At 40.3% G+C, this 22,759-nt stretch overlaps 1 protein-coding gene across 1 annotated transcript; it reads right to left on the reverse strand.

Moving 5' to 3' along the window:
- Positions 1–5,950: 5,950 nt before the first annotated feature.
- sntb2.L (syntrophin, beta 2 (dystrophin-associated protein A1, 59kDa, basic component 2) L homeolog) lies at positions 5,951–22,517 on the reverse strand. Its single transcript, XM_018257947.2, has 7 exons — positions 21,637–22,517; positions 14,898–15,099; positions 14,607–14,802; positions 13,666–13,808; positions 11,940–12,136; positions 11,129–11,310; positions 5,951–7,228 (listed from the first exon to the last, which is right to left on the reverse strand). Exons 1-7 carry the CDS (start codon positions 22,172–22,174, stop codon positions 7,136–7,138), a joined length of 1,551 nt encoding a protein of 516 aa, XP_018113436.1. The 5' UTR covers positions 22,175–22,517; the 3' UTR covers positions 5,951–7,135.
- Between the last annotated feature and the right edge of the window lie 242 nt (positions 22,518–22,759).

Raw genomic sequence — 22,759 nt, forward strand, 5'->3', positions numbered from 1 at the left:
CATTCCGGATAAGGGATCTCCAATTCTCCATACCTTAAGTCTGCTTAAAAATAATTTAAATATTAAATAAACCCAATAGGATTGTTTTACCTCCAATAAGGATTAATTGTATCTTAGTTGGGATCAAGTACAAGGTACTGTTTAATTATTACAGAGAAAAAGGAAATCATTTTTTTACAGTTTTTAATTATTTTATTATGGACTCAATGGGCGATGGCCTTCCCATAATTCTGAGCTTTCTGGATAACTGGTTATTAAATAAGGGATCCCATACCTGTATACCCATTGTAGCCCAAGACCCAATCAGCTTCATGCTGCAATCAAAAAACAGTTTAAAGGGAAAGTTTATCTCTTTTAATATGTTACATACAAATTGTCCTGTTCCGATAAAAACTTCCCATCAATCTTCATTATTTTTTGTATGCTTTTTAAATCGAGTTTCTATTACTCCTTGTTTTCTCCCCAGGCTGCAACTGGAGTTTAAAAAAAACAACGGTTTGTCCAGCATCAACGTTGCTGTTATATTTACCAATTTTCCTTCCTTTCAAACAATTTCCTATTCATCTTCTGACTTCCTAACTGCCGATTGGTTGTTAGGGTAATTTAACCCTGGAAAGCAGATAACTGTTAAAATCCCCAGCCTGAGATGCAGAATTTTTTTTTCCAAAAAATGTAAATTAAGTGCAAATTGTGTACATTACATAAAAGTTCAATAAAAACAGATAAATATAAAAATGTAGCAACAAAGAACTAGTTCAGTGTGGATACTGTTACTTTTTAAGTGAACTGACAGTTGATATATTTATAAAAATTTACAACCCAGGATATTATTTATAAACATCAACAAGCGAGCCAAAGGCAAGGAATTTTTCAAGCCACGGTTTAAAGTGGAACTCTGCTTCTCTTAAAATATATTTAAAATTTCAGTGCTTTTAGAGTTTCCTGTAAATGTATTTGCTATTGAAAGCAGCATCTCCCAGGTTGTTCTGAATCTCTGCACTACTGGTACTGACTTCTGAACAATGTAGCAGAAGCCAGCTGGACCTGGAGAAGAAATCATGTCTGCTATGTTGTTTCAAGTGGCAGAATCAGAGAGGAGAAGGGCCAGACAGATTGGAGGGATATCAATGTTGCGTTTAGGTTAGGTACTAGGTTAGTATTTGGTACACCCTGAGTTAAATATGACTGTAAAACATCAGAATATGAATCTTTCCATCAGATCTGATCAGATTATTAATGGAGAAATCAGAATTCAGTCAGCAAAATATGCTGATACTAAGAAAAACAGGAGCAGAAGAGCCAGTCTCCAATACAAACACAAGTTCAAGCCCTGAGGCATCATATTTCCTACACTCCCAGGGCACAGAGGTGCTATAGGTACAGGCTTAGGGATGTTTTGTGGATAGAGATTTGGCCAGCTGGGCACTTTGCTTTGGGAGTAGCAGGTGGCAGGCTACTAGGTTAGGGAAGCAGAGGAGTGAGCACAAGTTAGGGGGCAGCAGACACAGCATTGTGGAGGGGGCTGGGAATGGGACGTAGCTGTTGGGCACTGAACACTGGTTGGGGACAATAGAGTATTGGGTAAGAAAAAGTGTAGGGAAGAGAAGCAGATATGTCAGGGCACAGGTTGAATGCAGTGCTGAACTAGACAAAAGCAGAAGGAAGGGTATGAGATGAGCGGGCAGTGCAGGGGCAGTATAGATTGGCTGCCACTATCAAGGCAAACAGGTCACTGGGTAGCACCAACTGGACACAGATAAGAAAAGCAGTATGTGGTGGACACATTTTGCAGGAGGGGTTGCTCACAGGTGCAACATAGACTGGGCACTGTGCAGTGGTGCAGGGGCTGCAGATAAATGGCAATGTATCAGTAGTAGGGCATGAAGTAAGAAGTACAAAGTGGGGTAGAAATCTTGGGCCATTGAGCAAGGGGCACGTGTAGCAAGCAGTGGGCACAGAGAGAGAGAGAGAGGTCAGATGAGACTGGGACAGGGGGATAAGGACAGGACACAATGGGCACAGGGGCAAAGAAGGGTGAGACTGGGCAGGGGCCCAAAGCTATTGTTAGGTGTGCGGCCGGTGCCTGGGGCCATGGGGGGCGACTTCAAGGGGGTTTCGGGGAGGTAGTTTGGGGCACAAACTGTGCAGGCCACTGGGACAGAGAGCTGTAGGGCAGGGGTGTAACTACTAAGGAAGCAGACCCCACAGCTGCAGGGGTGGGGGGCAGAAAGGATTTTACCAGCATGTTAAACTAAACTACTTTATTATACTTGAGCTCACACAATCATGCTTTTGCTGCTGTAGGTGGGGTAGGGGCAGGCCACAAGAGGCGGATGAATGCTTTGTGCCAGTGCGCATGTAAGCCTTTACACTGAAAATATTCTCATGTAACCCTAGTATACCAATGCTTTTCCAAATAATAGTGAATCTATTGTTTTCGCTTTGTGACTTTATTTAATTGATACAACTGTTACTTTATGAATCTTTGGAGCCATTTCTGGGTTCAGCCACTAGCCATTCCTTCTTTAAGCCTATATTCCTTATATAGACTACCGACCATCCTAATTCACGAATACATTGTTTTTTCATTTTGCATTCGAATTAGTTTGCATTTGTGTTCTAATCTTGGTTAATAAACCTCGCTCTCTTGAATTTTGTCTCTCTTTTATATCTTCTTCTATATTGTCCTTTCCTCCCTGTCTGACCCATTGCCCAGCATCCTTACAGTTGTAAAATTCCCAGCCATAATTTATTACTAATAGTACATTACAAATTGCTTTATGCATGTTTGTCAATGCTGCTACTCTGTTGCCCACTTCCAGGAGCCAGTCACTGCCTTCTGCCCCAAATGCCTTCTTGCCCAGTAGATATTTTGCCAACTGCCATATACACTAGAATCAGTGCCCAAATTGCTTTTCCTTGCTGTGTGGCTTTAAGGGGTTGTTCACAAATAACTATTAGTATGATGTAGCAAGTGATATTCTGAGACAATTTGATTTTTTTTAAATTTTCTTTTATATTTCTAGTTTTTGAGTTATTTAGCTTTTTATTCAGCAGCTCTCCATTTTGCATTTATAACAATCTGGTTGCTAGAGTCCAAATTACCATGAATTGGACTAGAATATGAATAGGAAAGGCCTGAATAGAAACATGAGTAATGAAGAGTAACAATAACAATACATGTGTAGCATTACAGAGCATTTGTTTTTTAGATGGGGTTAGTGACCCCCATTTGAAAGCTGGAAAGAGTAAGAAGAAGGCAAATAATTCAAAAACTATTTGAAGAAATGAAGACAATTGAATTGGTCATCCTATAACATACTAAAAGTTAACTTAAAGGAGAACCACTCCTTTTCATGTTCACCTGAGTGATTTCTGGAATGTGTATTACTAAGTGCTAAGGTCTGCTGTTTCAAACCAAAATGTAATAAAAGTTGTTTCCTAGACTTCCCTGGTTACTGCATGATGTGGATCCCCTTTATAAACAATTTTCAGATAAATACGTGGTGCATGGTGTATACTGTATGTACATAGCATAGCGAACGTCCTGCTAAAACCTGGAAGGTGTCACTATTTCTGTAATATTTAACCCCACGGGTGCTATCCAGCCATATTCAGTTCCAGCACGAGTGTGCCTGTATCCCCCTTTCACTGAAGAGAGAAAATGATTTTACCGGTACGACACATTTTAGGGGGACACAGGCACTGGAGTGACATCCAAAAGTGTTTCCTGAGAGGGGGCCTGGACAGGGGGGTCACCTTCCTCTATAGGGGTTTATTCTGGCATCATAATACTGTAACTTTAAGAAAAGATTGCTTACTATCTGGCTTCTGATTAAGTAGAAACATTATTTTTATTGGGGTTATTCATTCAGCGTGTTAATGTTTTAAAGGTAAGATACCAAATTCCTTACTAGGCTTAGGTATTAACGGGGTTAAGAAAATATATAATGAAGTACAAGTAATCTTTCCAAGGCCTTTGATAGATTGGGCAGATTTCAGACTGTCCGCTGAGTTTTTGGGCACTTGTAAATTCACTGCTGAAGGGCTCTGGGCTGGTACAGAAGCAAAAAAACATAATATTTGATTTCTAGCGAAAATTCCTTGTTGAGCTTTAGTTCTCCTTTATACAGTATTAGCAGACTTGAAGGCATACAGAGTGTCAGAAGTGATGATCATATTAGTGCAATAATCTCAACTATTGTGCTTTTGGGTCAACTCAGAGTCAGCAACCCTTGAGTTAACTGAACACAGTAGTAAGTAGACAGTTAGGGTTGCTGACAATCTGACCTAAAACAGAGCAGTAGAATAAAAAGCCAAGAAAATTGCTAACGCCTAAAAATAGAACTTTAATGTAAACTGCAAAAGTACTCAGAGGACCATTCTGAATAAGTCTACATCAATTTTTTTTGGGGTTTAGATCCCTTTTAGGTAAATGTTTTTAGTAGTGCATCGCTTGCCTGCAATAGTATGGTAGCTACCAGTTGTTCATATCGAGCAGAAACATGGTTTAATAATTACCTTGCCTTTAGGTTCTCTCTCTTTCAGCTTTGGACTTCTGCAAAGGTTTCGTGTATGAACCTCCAAAGAGAGAAAACACATATCTTACCAGAGAGGAAAGAGTGTGCCAAAAGCATCCATGAAAAATTGAAAACAATGGGGGTGGGGAGGACATAAAAAATGTGGTTCATGAGCCAGGGGTTGGAATGCTCCCAGGCCAGTTACTGTAATGTATAAGCCACATATTTTACTTGCTTACTGGATTTTTCTGCTCATAACTGAATAGGTAACTAGAGGCAATTTCCAAGGCAGCCCAATTCTTTCCCAGTGCAAGAGGCTCTGGAGGGAGATCCCAGCAAATCCCCTGCCCTATAGCACTTCCAACCACAATTATGAAAAAGCAACTATATACTTTATTATTCTGGCAGAACTGTGCTTGGTACAGGGAAATACCATGTACAGGCCCTGGGGATTCTTTGAATTAAACCTTTAAATTAACTTTTAGTATGATGAAAGTGATATTCTGAGACAATTTGCAATGGGTTTTTCATTTTTTTATTTGTGGTTTTTGAGTTATTTAACTTTTTATTCAGTAGCTCTCCAGTTTGCAATATGGTTGCTATGGTCCATGGTACCCTAGCAACCATGCACTGATTTGAATAAGAGATTGGAATGTGAAAAGGAGAGGATCTGAATAGAATTAAAAAGAAAAATAATTAAAAAGTAGCAATAACAATAAGGGGCAGATTTAGTAAACTCGAGTGAATTTTCGAAGTTAAAAAAGTTCGAATTTCTAAGTAAATTTTTTGGGTACTTCGACCATCGAATAGGCTATATTTGACCATTCGACTTTGATTCGAACGATTCGAAGTAAAAATCGTTTGACTATTCGATAATCTAATTACTGTCTCTTTAAAAAAAACTTCGACTTCATACTTGCCAAATTAACGCTACCGAAGTGCAATGTTAGCCTATGGGGACCTTCCACAGCACTTTTCTACGTTTTTTTGATTGAATAGAAATCCTTCGATCGATCGCTAAAAATCGTTTGATTTGAACTATTTAATCGTTCGATCTAACGATTTCTATTCGATCGTTCAATGGAACCGTTTGCGCTAAAATCCTTCGAATTCGATTTCGAAAGGTTTTACTTTGAGGGTTTTTTAACCCTCGAAATTCGACCCTTGATAAATCTGCCCCTAAATGTGTAGCGTTACAGAGCATTGGTTTTTCAGATGGGGTCCATTTTAAAGCTGGAAAGAATCAGAAGAAGAAGGCAAATAATTTGAAACTATAAAAAATACATAATCAAGGCCAACTGAAAAGTTGCTTATAATAAGCCATTCTATAACATACGAAAAGTTAACCTAAAGGTGAACCAACCCTTTAACGTGTTTCATAGCGCAGAGATTGTTCAAGACTGAAGACATAAAATGGGCAATGCACAGAATAGTATAGAAAGGTATATTTAAACATAGCTTGCACTTTATAAAGCTCTGAATTTCATCTATGAATCCTGGTACTTTTGCTACTATATTAAAAAGGATCACCAAATGCAATTGTAATAGTCATCTTTTGAATAACACAACGTGTACAAATTTCTCTTATTTTGTCTTTCACACATTTGTAATCTTCAATAAACATCTGTAATAGTTTTCCAGTAATCATTTGCATCACATTCTCTCTATCTTTGTAACATGTGCCGAGTAAATAAAACATTGTGTCAAGCCAATACTTAGTACAGTCCTTAGTATGACCTATTGGTCTCCAACCTGCAGCCTTCTAGCTCAGCACCTCCTAAACAGCTGGATGGAGAGAAATGTAAGCAAACAATAGCTGCGGGGGGACATGCTTGCTGGACCATCCCTGGTATAATCTCTCAAGCACGTACCCAGAAACTCTTTGGTTAAATGAGGCAAATTTGTTTACACTGAGTAGGTATGAGCTGAACTGCACCTGTCAAATACTGCCTAAAACAGCAGTAAATGGCTTTTTACAGTCCATCACAAATGCTCCCTACAGGAGCTTTTCTCCCTTGAGACTTTGCATATTTCTACTGTGACTATATATCTATATGTATATATATACTATAAAGGTAGGTTGTGAACACTAAACATTTGTTAAGGCAGCAAAAAGATGAAGGCACTATGGTCTTATAATATGGCTTAATATTCCCAGAAAGGCTGGGAAAAATGAAGACGAAGATTGTCACTGCAATTAAAAAATACTTAAAGCTTCATAAGAGTCACTGTCCTCTTGTAACGGGATGGAACAAATCTGTGGATCACATGATCATCCATTTTTTTTCTGATCATGTGATCATGCCATAATGATATGCATTTGATCCAAAACCTGGAAAGTTTGAGGGCACGATTGTGTTTATGATTTCAACTTGTTACTTTGAGTCCTTGTAATAAGCAGACCGCAGTTCTCCTCTCCCAATGTCCTCTGTTAGGGAAAACACATGGGGGAGGTCTGTGTCAATGTCTTCCTGGGGATCAGATCCTCAGCTCATTTAAAGGTTTTCTGTGCTTTGTCCTTTTGTGATATATTCAGATTGTCACTGAAAGGCACTGGTTAGAGCAATAGCTCTTTGCATATATAGTTTGTCTGTAATGTCAATGGCAATCCAGGGTCAGGCCAGCAGACCCATGCGCGAGACTTTAGCAGAAAGGAATGTGTGTAACAGGAATACCACGGGCTTTGGGCAAGTGTGCAAATCCAGAGCCTGCAAAAAGTAGAAAAAATTGAATATTACACATATTGTAAATGCCAGGAATATCTACCAGCGCATTCAGATGAGCATAGTGGTACCTCGTGCTTGGAACAAAAACTACTGCTGACTGGTGATGTAACAATAAAGCATTCCTCTGTCTGCAAATACGCTGAAAACAATCAGGAAAGTAAATAAAGGCTGGGTGATATGTTAACTACTAGCACTAGGATTACAAGCCACGTAACAGGTAAATAATGGACCCTACCCATTGCTCACATGCCTCTGACATCTATCATCTGGGGGGAGGGGTCACGTTAGATGAGCATAGTTTATTCTAGGACACGCAAACCCATCTATATTAAAAAAACAAATAATTCTTAATAATGGTTAATGCAGGCAATTGATATTTTAATTTAATTCGATATAGGAGCTTACGCAGAATCTTTATGGTAATACTTTCATGGGTGCAGATGTTTAAGGTAAAAATTACAGCAGGAAGAACATGGTACCAGAGAAATATGAGTGGACAAATTAAACAAATATAAAAGAGCAGAAAGGTATAAAGCAGAGGGGGGGGGGGAATAAACCAACAATAATATATTTACAGATAGGGTAAGCCCTAAACTGCCGCAATATGGAATTATTTTCAATTTAAATTTTGTTACTTCTATGATCGAAGGTAGATACAAATGGTGTACGTTTATTGGTTTTTTTATTTAATTTAGTCAGTAATAGTGAGTCTCTTGTAACTTGTTCCACTTGGCGATTAACTAGTGATATCAAAGGATATAAGGAAGCAGCTACTGATTTAATTGAAAGATTCACACAAAAAGGGTATGAGAAAAGAACTATGGAATCTACTGCAGCCCAAGTGGAACAAGTTACAAGAGACTCACTATTACTGACTAAATTAAATAAAAAAACCAATAAACGTACACCATTTGTATCTACCTTCGATCATAGAAGTAACAAAATTGAAAGTGTAATTAAAAAGTACTGGCCAGCGTTGCAAAGTGATATGATGTATGGACATCTATTTAAAGACAAACCTCTCTTTTCGTATAACAGAGGTAGGACACTTAGAGATAACTTATGTAGTTCTGATTTCAGGGTGAAAAATAAGACTATGAAATGCTTTAGTAAACCAAAAATGGGAACGTTCCCGTTTAAATTGTGGGCTGTGTAATTCTATCATAAAAGGGGACCAAGTGACACACCCTTTCAAAGGGTTCAACATACCAGTAAGAACATATGCTAGCTGTGAAAGTACACATGTGGTATATTTAATTAAATGATCAACCACTAGACCAGTCAAAGTGCGTATAGGAGAACATAAAGGTTATATAAGAAATTTTGACCCCCAAAAACCAAATGAGTCGTTACTAGCCAAACATTTTTTTGAAGCTAAGCACCATATTTCACAACTAAGATGGAGAGTCCTGGATAAAGTTGAACTACCTCCCAGAGGGGGGGGGATAGAGTAAAGTTGTTACTTCAAAAAGAAAATAAATATATTAGGCAGCTTGATACAATGAAACCAAAAGGGTTTAATGATAAACTTAGTTACAAATGTTTTCTGTAACGAATTATTAATGTATCTTTGTTTTATGCAGGTCACAGAAATAAAAAGAGAACACTGCAAAAGTAAGTGTAGAGAAATTGTTTATTGAGACTAGCTAGTCTATATAAAATAGCAGTGAGCGACATGCGAGGGTGATCCCTGCCTATGGGCAGACATTCATTTGTAGTGCTCATATATTTTTACTTTTGATAGGCTTGGCGCAGTTTCTTAAGTATTTAAAGTATTTAATTGTATTTATTCCAATAGGTTGGACTGTTATTTATGGACTATTTTTTATGGGATTTTTTCACATTTTTGAGATGGTATTCCTGTTATTGCTATATATTTTTTCATGCAACAAAGGAATGGAGTTATCCATGATGTCACAATGTATCACCTGGAACACCAAAGGGGTGGGGTTACAATGGTTACTTAATGTGTGTTAATTGTTTTTGTTCTTCACTTGAAAAAGGGACTGGCTCCCAAAACATGTCGTGAGTGAAAATACACCAATAAAGGGTGTTTGCAGACTAAAGTACTGCCTGTTCCTGGTCTGTTTCTTATATCTTCATATTGAATGCTTATCACATGATGGATGGTGTGTGTTGAAACAGCAGGTCTACACGTATCTGATTTTGTTCGCTCATCTTGTTCAAGATAAAGACTTTACTAACAGGATTAACTTGTCTCCTTAGTAACTTGCTGCAAATACAAGGCACCTTCTGATGAACTGCATGGATGCAAGGGACCCATGTCATTACAGCGTGCCAGTAAACAGGAATGCCAAGTTGACTACAATCCTGACTACAAAAATTAAGCTTTTTATGTGTCTTTACTCCAATAGGCACTAACTAGTGGCCATATTGGTGCATCAGACACAAAAGCTGCAGTAGATGCCACTTAGCAGGTACCTGCAATGATTTTGGGACATCATGCTGCATTGTGCATTAAAGGGGATGTAAAGTCAAAAATTCAAACCCCATTATCAGGTTCACTACTGAAGAAGAAACCCATCTTAAATATATTTTAATGAAAAAATCTGTACTGTTTTTATAAAAAAACACAATCTTCAGCACTTCAATCCGCCCCTTTCTCTCCACTAGCACAGACTTCAGCCTGCACAAATTCTTACATGTCCAGTGATTGCAGTATTTCAAACTGATCAACCTTGCTCCGAGCTTCGACAGACAAAGCTGTGTGGAGCTGTTTGTCATGGAGGTTAGACTTCGTCAAAAATAAACGCTTGCATTAATTGGACACACTGGGGCTCATTTATCAACACTGGGCAAATTTGCCCATGGGCAGTTACCTATAGCAACAAATCAGTGATTTGCTTTTTGATGCCAGCTGCAAGTAGAACAATGAATGCAGCAATTTGATTGGTTGCTATGGTTTACTGCCCATGGGCAAATTTGCCCAATGTTGACAAATGACCCCCACTGCCTTTCTTACCTTCTAGCATCATCATAAGAACTTTTTTTTTTATAAGAACAGTAGAGATTTTTTTAGAAGTACATTGTGTTTGTAAATGAGCCATATGCTAGGAAATTAAGTTAAAAATGAGGGGAATTAAAAAACAGATGTAGGTTAATGTGCCCCTATGGCTTTAAATCCCTAAAATACCTGATCCCTAGTTCTGGCCAGATGTCCATGTAGCTAGTAGTAATTTATGTACAACAAACAGGGGAAAGTTGTGCTCACCACTAGTTTTTAAAATCATTAGGCGGGGGTGCAATGAGGGTGTGACCACAAAAAACATATAGACAAATACAAGATTCCTCTGCACTCAACCCATTATCAATATATTTAAGACAGCGACATTTTGTGCATACTGCTACTGAAAAATGCCTTACCCTTTAAACAACACAGGGATTGTTTGTCCATATATTGCAATATATTTAAGCTGGCCAACTACGTCAAAGTCATCCCATATCTGGCCAGTCCTATGCTCAATTTTCATCTGATTCATTAAGAATTCTATGGTTTAATTATACATTTTATAAAAGGGACGAGTAATTTATGTATCCCAGTTATTGGCCAAGAGGTGCTGTGACCACATCCTGTCATACTTTGGTATATATTGTACATACACCACAGCTTCACTTCTTCCACTTTGTGAAGGCCCTGCCTTAAGAGTCCAGTGTAACCCATGCTCTAGTATACTAGCTGGTTGTTATACCCGTTGGCCTGGATAGTGCAAAAATGTGTTATCATCAGATTAATTATCATAGAACAGCCAAGAGATCAGTAGAAGGTCTTCAGCCACTCAATGGACATGCTGGATCTGACAGAAAGGAGCATGCTGTTTGATTACATAACACAAGGCATCCACTTGGATGAAGGAGACTCACCAATTCTCCCTCTGGTCCCCCAAAGTCCAGATATAGGTGTCTGATTCCATCATCCCCAGACATTCGGAGTTTTTCATAAGGATATCTGTGCAACACTGGGCCTGAAGGTCCACCTCGGCAAACCGTGAAGCCAGTATCGTAGTGTATAATGAGAGAGACCTCTTGCTCACGCAGGGCGCAGCCTGCAAAAAGATACATGTTACACAAAACGTATCCCAATCGCTGCATTGCAAACCGACAAAGCAGGGAGACTTCATGAAGAAAACACATGTTCTATATCAGAGATGCTTAACTGTCCTGCTGAAGCTGTTATTGGATGCCAGATTATGCAGATGAGAAATAGAAAAAGGTCAACAGATGTTAATAAAACAGCAGCATCTATGTATGTAAACTATTTGATAAGCACTACACTGAGTAATCCAGAGCAATGTTTGCCTTTTTCTACTAGCCTGGAAGCCAAAACTGCTTTTCTTTATGGTAGCTGCACAACAGCACTCCTTTCCCCACCCAAAAAATGTGATAAAATACTGCTTAGTTACAAATCTGATATTGCATTTATTAAAGGGGTTATTCAATTTACAAACTTTTTTCAGTTTATCTTCAAATAGAACAGCAGAAATAATGATACAGGATGATTTTTTGCTATATTTATGCTAGGTTTTATGTCTATGTCACGGCCTACTTTATTCACAGGCCAGTTTATCTGTACTGTATACTGTGTTAATGATCAGACTCTTAAAATTCTAAATTGAAGTTATACAAAAGAGGCTGAGATCTGTATACTTCTTGTTGCCCAGTGATTATGACTTACTGACTGTGACTTCACGCGTGAGCTCTGCAGAACCATGACATCCTTGCACAAGTGCTCGTGTCCATGTAGAAAGCTCTCGCTGAGACTCCACACGAAAGACTCTCCTATCAATGCCTTGGGGGCAACCTGTGCGACTGCCAAAGGTGAGATGTGACCCCAGGGAGGGTGAGCTGTGTCCAGGACCGGAGTGAACCAACCTGATGAGAGACACACAATGGCTTAATCTAAGATACAAAATAAAATGAAAGAAACACAGCCACAGTAGTTTATGCACTTAAAGGGATTCTGTAATGATTTTTATGGTGTAGTTTTTATTTCTAAATTACACTATTTACACTGCAAATAATTCACTCTACAATATAAATTTTTCATTCCTGATTTAGTTTTAATATTGGTGTGTAGACAGCCATCTCAGGTCATTCTGCTTTTAGAAAGAGCCAGCACTTTAGGATGGAACTGCTTTCTGGCAGGCTGTTGTTTCTACTACTCACTGTAACTGAATGTGTCCCAGTGGGACCTGGATTTTACTGTTGAGTGCTGTTCTTATATCTACCAGGCAGCTGTTATCTGGTTACCTTCCCATTGTTCTGCTGATGGGCTGGGGGGGTGATATCACTCCAACTTGCAGTACAGCAGTAAAGAGTGACTGAAGTTTATCAGTGCACAATTCACATGACTGCGGCCTGCTGGGAAACTGACAATATATCTAGCCTCAAGTCGGATTATAAAATTATATATAAAAAAAAATCAGTTTGCTCTTTTGAGAAATGGATTTCAGTGCAGAATTCTGCTGGAGCAGCACTATTAATTGATGTGTTTTGAAAAAAACATGTTTTCCCATGACAGTATCCTTTAACACATCTGGTTGTACCAACCAGCAGAAAGCGACAGTAACATAGTACAAACACAATACTTCACTTGCAACAATAGCTAACTTTTCTGCTTCCGTGACATTTGTTCAACCTTTAACAGACGCAGAGCGGCACAACCACCAAATAAAACACCTGACTTTTTTTTAATGATAATTAGTGATGGGTGAATTTGTCCCGTTTCTCCACGAATTTTGCAAATTTCCTGCGACATTCGCAAAACTGGCAAAAAATTAGCAAAACGCAGATTATGACACCTGCGATAATTCACCGGCATCAAAATGGGCGCCAGCGTCAAAGCCCATTAAAGTCAATGGGCGTCCGTTTATCGTCACCGAGGTCAATATTGGCGACGTCAATGGAACCAGCGTCAAAATTGTTTTCACCAGCAAATTTTTGCTACAAATTCACATTTATTCACCGGTGACGAAACGGGCAAATTCACCCATCACTAATGATAATAAAACACCTGACTTTTTTTTAATGATAATGCTGCAATATACATTTCCACAGTATCTTGCAGTCCTTCAAAGCGACATTTTAAGCCACACAATCTGTTGCACACAACTAGGTGCACAAAATTGCAATGCTCATGCCAGCGACGAAGTGATACAAAAGATTACATGCCAAATATTAAGCAAGCTGCACATTTGTAAGCGAAAATTGAGCCGATTTATAGGTGCTAGCTTGGCCAAGTGCACCTGCCAAATGCAACCAATTAGCAATTAGTTTTGATCAGTTTACTGAAAGATAGAAAATTGGAGCAAGGTTCTAATGGGCTGCTATGGTTAACTGCACTGGTTCAATTTACCACTTATGATAGTAAATTACAATCGATGTATTTGATATATAATCACCTGGTAGATATCAGCGGCAGTCTGTGTTTTGGTTTTGCCCACTCCTCTTGTGTTCTCGGCATTGCATCAAAGAGAAGAAAATCCTTCTGTGAAACAGCAGCAAGTACTGGCTGCCAGAGTGGGCGCCCATCATCCTGAGACACCTAGGTAAGAACAATATATTGAGAAAGTGCATGGTTCAGACATTTTCTAACCACTCTAGTGCACTGTACCACAGCAATTGCCTTCCTAAAATAGCCAGGACGGAGCTTTCATGCATTGTACAATGATGTGTCTGTGACAATATGATGTGTCTGTGTACCACCATGCCCACCCACAGAGCTACCAGGCAAACAACCCCACCCGACTCCAATTGATGCACAGGCCTACTTAAAAAGTAGTATTCATCCATTATATAAACACAGAGTGACACTAAGCTACTACATGCTGTTTGGTCAACATTGACAGAGAGGCAGGGGCCGAGATATATTCTGTGTCTTGTCTCCAGTTTACTTTGCAACTTGATAAGCACCAGTGTGAATAAACTAGCACTGGGCTGATCCTAAATTGGATGTCCCTTTATTTACCTTTACGGAAATTCCTGAGGCTAATGGCACACCAGAAAACTTGTCAGAAAATCACAACAATTATTATGTACTTGCATGATTGCTACCTGAAAAACATGGCAGCTTGCATTTTTAGGTAGCAGTTGAACATGTTATACATATACAACAAGACAAATCATCTTTATTAAAGGACGATAAAAGTTTTATGAGTTATCTATTTTTCAAAGTGGAGTAGTTTTTTTTTTCTCCATATGTACCTTTACTATTACGTTAATAATAGACATTGTGCTAATACAAAACATAATCAGCCTATTTTTAGGATACTGTGCCTAATAAATTATGACAAGAGAATGGCATTATATCGGAATTACAAAAAAATAGTGGCCGAGCGCTCACCTGTTCTGCCACCCATCCCAAATGTCTAATGTCTTCACCTGTGGGACCCAACATGCTTTGTATCTCAGCTAGAACCTGTGGCAGGAGAGCCGTGATGTTGTTGTGTAAAGCTAGTGACCAAGAAAGTGCAGATGCCGAATCTCTGCTTCGGAGCACAATGGAGTGACAACCATCAGGAGATCGCAGCTCCACCAGCCTGTAAGATACAAAGGGAGCAGTAAAACACAGATTTACACACACATCTAGAACAAAGGCATATATGAAGTCAGTCACACAGATATTTCCACTGACCTTCCTTCAGGATCTGACACGCTTAGGTTCCTTGCTGAGTAACACATTTTAAGAGGGATGACCTTGCAATCCTTGGAATGGTGGTTGGGCGACCCAGAGTTATCACTGTGCACAGGAGAGCAAAGGTCATGGCTGTCCCATTGCAGATCCCCTACAAGGGAAGCCTTCCGAATGTAGGGAGACACATCTTGCAGGAAGCGCACTGTGGGGACAATGGGTGAAGGTGTCACAAAACTGTATCAGACCCGGATAAAAAATTTACAGAACTTTGGCTTGCACCATAAAAAATCTTTAAAAATAGATAATTATGCTGCCCAGGACAAAGCGGTTGCTTTATACAGAGTTCTGCAGGATTTACAAACTTCCTCAATGAAGCTAGCAAGCGAAGACCTTTTCTTAGAATGTATAACTGCTTACCTATCATTTTCTTTTCTTTGCATTTTTAAGATACCTAACTGTGGTCTGGTTTGTGCTCCTGATTAACTAGTTTAGAACAATGACACACATCTTGTGTCTGCTGTGGCTTAAAAATTTGTGGATAAAGGCTGCGTACATTATAGAACTGCCATAGCAGATTATTCATATTTATGTAGTAACGTATAATAATAAGTTCATAAACTCCAGTATAACTGTGGAATACAGATGCATTCGTAAACTCTCCATAGGTCCCAATGGATGATCTGATCTTTGGCCAACAATCAGATCAGCCAAATTTAAATCAGCATGTTGTTGCCCAAATCGGGCCAGATAAAGTAATTGCCAAATGAGCGGATCTGGCTATCGCCACCTTTCCTTCATTTCCATGTCTTTCTTTATGACATGGATTTCTCTCTATGTTTCTGCTCTGATGTTTTCCTTTGCCCTCCTTGCATCAGAAGCATACTTACTACCATCCTTATTAATGCAGCAAAATGCAAACAAAATTGCAACACAAGCTTAATCATAGTTTTTAGCAAAATTACATAAATGAATATAATCCTGTGCATATACATGTGAGCCTATAAGTCTGTGTCCCTTTAACTCCAGCGAAATTGCTATTTATCTGCAGATTATTTTCTCTTCAACTAAAAAAGGGAGGATTATTGAGAGACCCATATATGGGGATAGAGAGAGGAATGAAGAGATAACGTGTTTGGGAGGGGGGGGGGGAGTGTGCAAGGAAAGGGGCACATAGGGGTCTCCTGCAAATTCTCCTTAGTTACAGATTTGCCAGGCTCAGCATGAGGAGATTGTGCTGAGTGAGCACAGAGGTTTAGAGAGGATCAGGGACACCCAGTGAGGGGGTAGCTCAGCGTTAGGCACCTTTGGGTGTAACCTTGTGAAGGCAAATGCAAGAAAAGATATAAAATATCACACCAACATATATATTCCTCTTCCTTTTGACACTGAGCAACTAAATGAGGTTTCTTTCAACCCCTTGTCTTTAGATTACGTAATTACTCTCATCTCATATATCACTTAACGGACAAACATAAATAAGCTTTCACTGTAGCAAAATGAATATGTGTCACGTCTGCAAGGGAATAATAAGGGGAACATGAGAAGCAGTGCTTATCTAAAGGACGGACAGCAGAATGGGAGAAATAAGTACAGATGGTAGTGTCATCTATCTGTATAAAATTCAGGCCACAGAAACAGCAAAATGCAAAACAAGTAGAGAGGTATCTAGGACTTATATCTAGGTATTCTAATCTGCTTTTACAAATTTAATACCGTTAAATACCTATTAACACCTAATCGCCACATTTCAACTATGAACAGGCACACCTCGGTCTAACAGAATAGGATAAGCATAGGAAAAAATATTACTTAATAAGTCATCAAATAAGTCATCAAAATCAAAGTCATCAAAAATAAGTCATGAAAACTCAAAGGGTAGATTTGCCCCATAAGGCTATAAGTAGAGCACCACATGGGAGCAATTATCACTTGGACCATGCTGAACAAAACAGTATCTACACCAGAGAGTTCAAGTAAATCAGTGTACAGGAAGTACAAGAGATATACAGAAATTCAAAAAGACCCAGCACACATTAAGTAATGCAATAAAATTGTAGAAAAAAATCCCTCCACATGGGCTTAATAAAAATTCTGACCTGTATGTTTTTCTATAGGATGAAGTTCCCTGTTTTTATTATTTCTTTTGTCTCGGATTGTCTTATCTGGGTTTGGGATTGTGCTGAGATACTTGGAGTCTGTACATTCAATTATGATGGTCGGATGAACTATCTGTTCCAATGGCTTCATAAAGATGCCTGGAAGCTCTGAAACGTTGCAATTTGCATGGACCTGTGGCAGTTTTGTACAATATATTTTATTTGCATTACTTCATGTGTGCTGGGACTTTTTTGAATTTTTTTTATATTATGTGCCACACACAGTTGTGGTGGGTTTGACCTCTTATGTCACTATTAACTGTTTTTGAAAAGTGCTGCATATATTGATAGATATATATATATATATATATATATACTCCAGCAGAGTCTGCTCAGCATAACTGTGACTGGGTGTATTGTTCCAGGAGCCCTGAGGATATTAATTGCAGATCTGAAATTGTGGTTAGCCTCATGATAAGCTTATAACCATTACTGTTTCAGTCAGGCTGATATACTACTCCAGTGTAGCCTGCAGCATTCTCACTAGTCACTCTACTGGCACTTGCTGGTCTAGCTGTAGCCATAAACTGATTTTTGGGGATGGAAGCTAGAAAAAATCTAGCATCTTGCTGCGGACTAAAGAAATAACACATTTGACTCGCATCTCTTTCATTTGCATTTCACTGGCATAAGTACTGTTCATGATTTACAATGTTCGTGATGTAAGCACAACAAGAATAAACAGATTAGACCAGAGGTCCCCAAACTTTTTTTTTTTTCTTTTTTACCTATGAGCCACATTCAGATATAAAAAGAGTTGGGGGGCAACACAAGCATAAAAATTGTTCCTGAGTGGCCCAGGCCATACTCGGCCCAGGCATAGTATGGCACATACAAATAACATAGGGCAGGCAGAGCATGACATACACAGGGAGCATAGGGCAGGCAGAATACAGCAGGAGATAGGGAAACCAATCAGGATCACTCTAAGATAATCAGCTCATACTGTGTTACATCCAGTGACACAATGCTGGTGCCCCTCCAGCAGTTTGTATGAGGTGTGACCAGTACATGTTTTTAGGGTGTGAAAAATAGAAGTGTTACAGGTGTGAACAATGCAGTGGTGACTACTGTCTGAAACGGAGGTATAAACAATACATGGATCAGTTAATCTCATTATGGATACCTTTTAAATCTTACATAAGGTAAACTGACACAACAGGCAGACTTTCATGTGGGGGATACACAAGGGGGTTCCGGCCGCGGGCCTCCAGTTGGACAGCACTGTCTCAAAAAATATGCCTGCTATGTTGCACTATGGCTACAGTATGTCAGGTAATGCAGGTGAAGGATATAAGCGAAAGGTAATTGCTGATGTCTATTGATGCCCTATGAACAATACTGAATCAACATTTAGACCCAGCATGATTACTGACATCTCTTCTCTCGACTATATGATAAGAAGGGTGCATTGAACAACACTAGACTGCAATATCTGGCAGGTCTGTAATCCTACCTGTGACACCAGCAGGTATGTCATGGAGTTGATCTACTGAAGCAACACTCTGATTGCCCACCCATGTGCAACACTGCCATGAATACCTGTATTATATGCTTTTTCCAAAGCTAACTACAATAAAATAGTGCCAATCTGGGTTACTTATTCATATATGTGTCCCTATCCTAAAACGGAAATCCATTTATTCAGTAATTAAGTTCTATCTCTATAAAAATATCTGTATAATTGTCTTTATAGTTATGCCCTCTCCTATTTGTCTTCCGGTATGTATAGAAAGCACTGCTTGGTTACTAAGGTCAATCTAATAGAAAATCATGTAAACATTAAATAACCCCAAAAAGCATTAATTCCGTATTAGATGGCCATACACTATAAGATCCGCTTGTTTGGCGAGGTAGCCAAACAAGTGGACTTTTCCCTGATATGCCCACAAACGGCAGGGCAATATGGGGTTAATGAGATAGTTCGCCCCTAGGGCCAATATTTAGATTATAATGATGGCAATAGGCGGCGAAGGGTTGTAGGACCACATCGATTAGCTAATGAGTTTCTCAATAGCAGGAAAATTGAAACCTGCCCAATTGATATCTGCCTGATTTTTGGCCAGACATCGATGGGGGAGACCGGTCAGAAGCCCCTATACACAGGCAGATAAGATGCCAAATTGGTCTACAGGACCAATATTGGCATCTTTAATCGGCCCATGTGACGCCACCTTTAGTTTGGATCAAGTACAAGGTACTGTTTTATTATCACAGAGAAAAAGGAAATGATTTTGAAAAAATGTGGTTTATTAGGTTAGAATGGAGTCTATGGGAGATGGCCTTTCTGTAATTTGGAGCTTTCAGGATACCCGTACTTACCGACACTTTTATGAATTCCCTTCATATTGAAGGAAGCAAAAGCAGTATCAGTGAAAGCTTACAATGCTGTTGGACACAGGTTGTTTTAAAATCAGATTGTTACCCAGTTTACAACAGAGTTAAGTATCAGTGTATAAGAAATCGTATAATGAAAGGGGGGGGCTTAATGTGGTCAGTACTATATGTAGCAAATGCCCAGTGTCTGTACAGTGCCAGCGCCCAGCTTCTCTTCTGCCTCCCTTACAAGTGCCTCCCCCTCATTAGATCACCGCATCCCTTGCTCTGTGGGAGGATTCAGGGATTATACATTGCAAGGGTGAACCATGAAAGGAGGTTACATTCCCAACTACATAGTCACAGACTGTACACATACAACTACGTACTCACACAGCACACACACTGGCTAGGAGCAAACACTGTACAAAAACACACACCCAGTGCCTGGGGACCCTTCTCCTCCCTCCTCTGTAGATGCTGACTGGCCAAATGCTTCCAGCTGGGATGAACACTCTGCTTTAACCCTTTCTGGGAGCAACCAGTTAGCAGCTTCCACGTGACCAAGTCACATTTGGATTAAATAACTCTGAATCCAGAATTGATGAACAACAGATATTTGACAAAGGGGATGTGCATTTTAATAGCTTAGCAGTTTATTTAGTTTACAATCCACTTTGCTTATAGAATTAAGGTTTTGTTCTTCTTACATACATATTTCTACAATACCCCACAGTGCACTATAAATATAATCCCACTGTTATGGACTAAGGGAGGGTCCCTGATCTCTAGTTTCATAGGGTCTGGATCAACCTATAAACACTCTGAACACTTTGCTACATATTTTGTGCTTGACATAAGTGAAAGGCAGAGTCTAATTGGCTAAATCCTACAAACTTGAGAGTACAGAATATTACTGTAGGTCTATTAGGTCTAGTAAAAGGTATCCTCCTCTCACATCTATCTGTCTCTGAGTCTCTATATAAAGCTAGCCATAGATGTGCAGATATACCTGTAATAATACACAAAAGCCATGAATATCCTGTAAATTATATCCTTATAAACGGTGAGTTCTCATGTCATCAGTTATAAACGGTGAGTTCTGATGTCATTTCTGTCACGACTCATTGAAATTTGTGTATTATAATAAATAAAGTCTCCCCTGTTGCAAAATATGAGGATATTATAAGTTACCTCGGAGTTCCATGACCTGTTTAAAAACACTCTGCCTTCGGCCTCGTACTTTTATATGGTCATGAAACTCCTCGGTAACTTATAATATCCTTATATTTTACAAGAGGGGGTACTTTATTCACTATATATCGAACGAACGATCGGACGTTCCCCATCTCCCGACCTGCCACTAACCATTCAGATCAAATAAAGTAGTAAAAGAACAGATCAGATGATGTTCTGCCCCTGACAGCAGTCGTACGAAAGTTTATGTCTGACAAAAGCTGGTGACAGTCTCCCTCTGATATCGTCAAACCAGCAATACATGCAGAGATATTATCGGTAGCCAAATTTTCTAACCTGTCCAATCGACTGAACAGCATGTCACGAAAAATTTCGGGACACTCCACAAAGATTCGTACGATCAGGTCTATGGCCAGATTAACCCTCTGATATTACAAGAAAGACATGAATGAAGGTGTGTCCTGGCTAAAATGACAGTGAGATAAGCTCCTGCACCAATGCTGCATTTTATTTCTGGTCTCTCAGCTGTCAGTTATGGACACTGTGCCCTTGCTATGCCTCTACCTCTGCGGGCTGCTAGAGAATATAAAGGCTGAAGGAAAACCGATTAGTAACACTGGCAGAGTCAGCAAATCCCTTAGGGCAGTGAGACACATATCCCAGTTACATCAAATCAAGTGTTTCTGGGTCTGAACGGACCACAGCAACCATCTCTTGGAATTGTGACAGACTGAGGCCACAATGTAAACGTCCCACCGCCCAGTTGCACAACACCTCCTCTGAGTGCAGCTGCTGCTTCAAGTTTGCCCATTAAATGGGACCTGTGAGAGGAGACAAATCAAGCTTTTCACTTGCATAGGCTTCGGCCAGTGACACTGAGAAACATTTCATAAAAGCCAGATTAGGTGCAAGCCCACAGTTGGGATATTTACACACTGAGAAAAGTTGAAAACTCCAATGGTACTTTCATACAACTTTGGCCAAACCTGGCATTGTTGTCCCCCCCCCCCCGTGTATCGGCAGCATTGGAACGTGCCAGCCCTCCTGCTCTTAAAGACAAATAGTCTTACCCTCCAGGGTCACCTCCTTGCCAGCCTTTTTGAGCACTTGCACAGCCTGATCATGAGTCGCACCGCGTAGGTCAGCGCCATTCACCGACTGGATGGCATCTCCGACCCTCAGTGCCCGGCTCTGATCCGCTGCCAGGCCGGGGAAGATCTTGGAGATGAGGATGGGCATGCGGTTCTCCTGGCCGCCCTTGATGCTGATGCCCAGCCCGCCCGATTCCTGCTTTACCACTCGCACCTTCCGTACAGGTTCGCAGCCCATATTATCAATGCCGGGGACGTCCAGGTGGAAGCGAGTCTGAGGGCTGCTTTGGGCGGATTCAGAGTCTGCCCGGGGAGAGTTGTGACTGGAGGGGCCCCTCCGGGGACTGGCTGGGGCCAGGTCAGTGCCATTGCTGAGACCATTGAGAGCTCCGCAGGGCTCGGAGTCCGAAGTCAAAGTAAGACTGTCGCCGGTGAGTTGAGCCTGGACACTAACCCAGTGATCCTGTAAGAGGAGGTCCAGGAGCCCAGACTTTGAGGCTCGAGTCCAGACAGCCATGGTTCATGGGGAGAGGAGTTACTCGCACGGAGAAACACATGCACTTCCTGCCAGCAGCACCAGCTCCCAGCGAGCACCCCTCCCCCGGCACTGTCACTGCCCCAACTCGCGATGAGCCCAGTATTGCAGGCCAGCGCCATCTACAGACGGGTTTGGGTTACACAGGTGACAAGAAGTTGCATAGCGGGAAGAGGTGCAGGTTGGGCTGATATTTTCACCTTCAATAAAGCACATGAAACCAGGGTTGCGACTAGTTCCGTACTACGGAACGCATTTTAGGACATCCTGCAGCGAAATACATCTCCTTCATGCAATGTCCTATGCCTTCGGAATGGCGCATCGGTCGCTTTTACCGTCAGTCATCGTCCAAATCTGCATGTACCCCTCCCTCCTCAGCCGTCAGTCATACAACTCAGCCCTCAGCCTTCCGCCCTCCATCCTCCGCCCTCAGTCCTCTTCCTTTTAGTCCTCTTCCTTCCGCCCTCGCTGCTCAGCACACCCCCCTCAGATCTCTCTTTTCAGCCGACAGTCTTATCCATAACTTTCTAAAGTGGTGAGTGAGGGCGGAAGGCAGATGACTGAGGG

This window comes from Xenopus laevis, chromosome 4L, assembly GCF_017654675.1.
Source record: "Xenopus laevis strain J_2021 chromosome 4L, Xenopus_laevis_v10.1, whole genome shotgun sequence".
Taxonomy (NCBI): Eukaryota; Metazoa; Chordata; class Amphibia; order Anura; family Pipidae; genus Xenopus; species Xenopus laevis.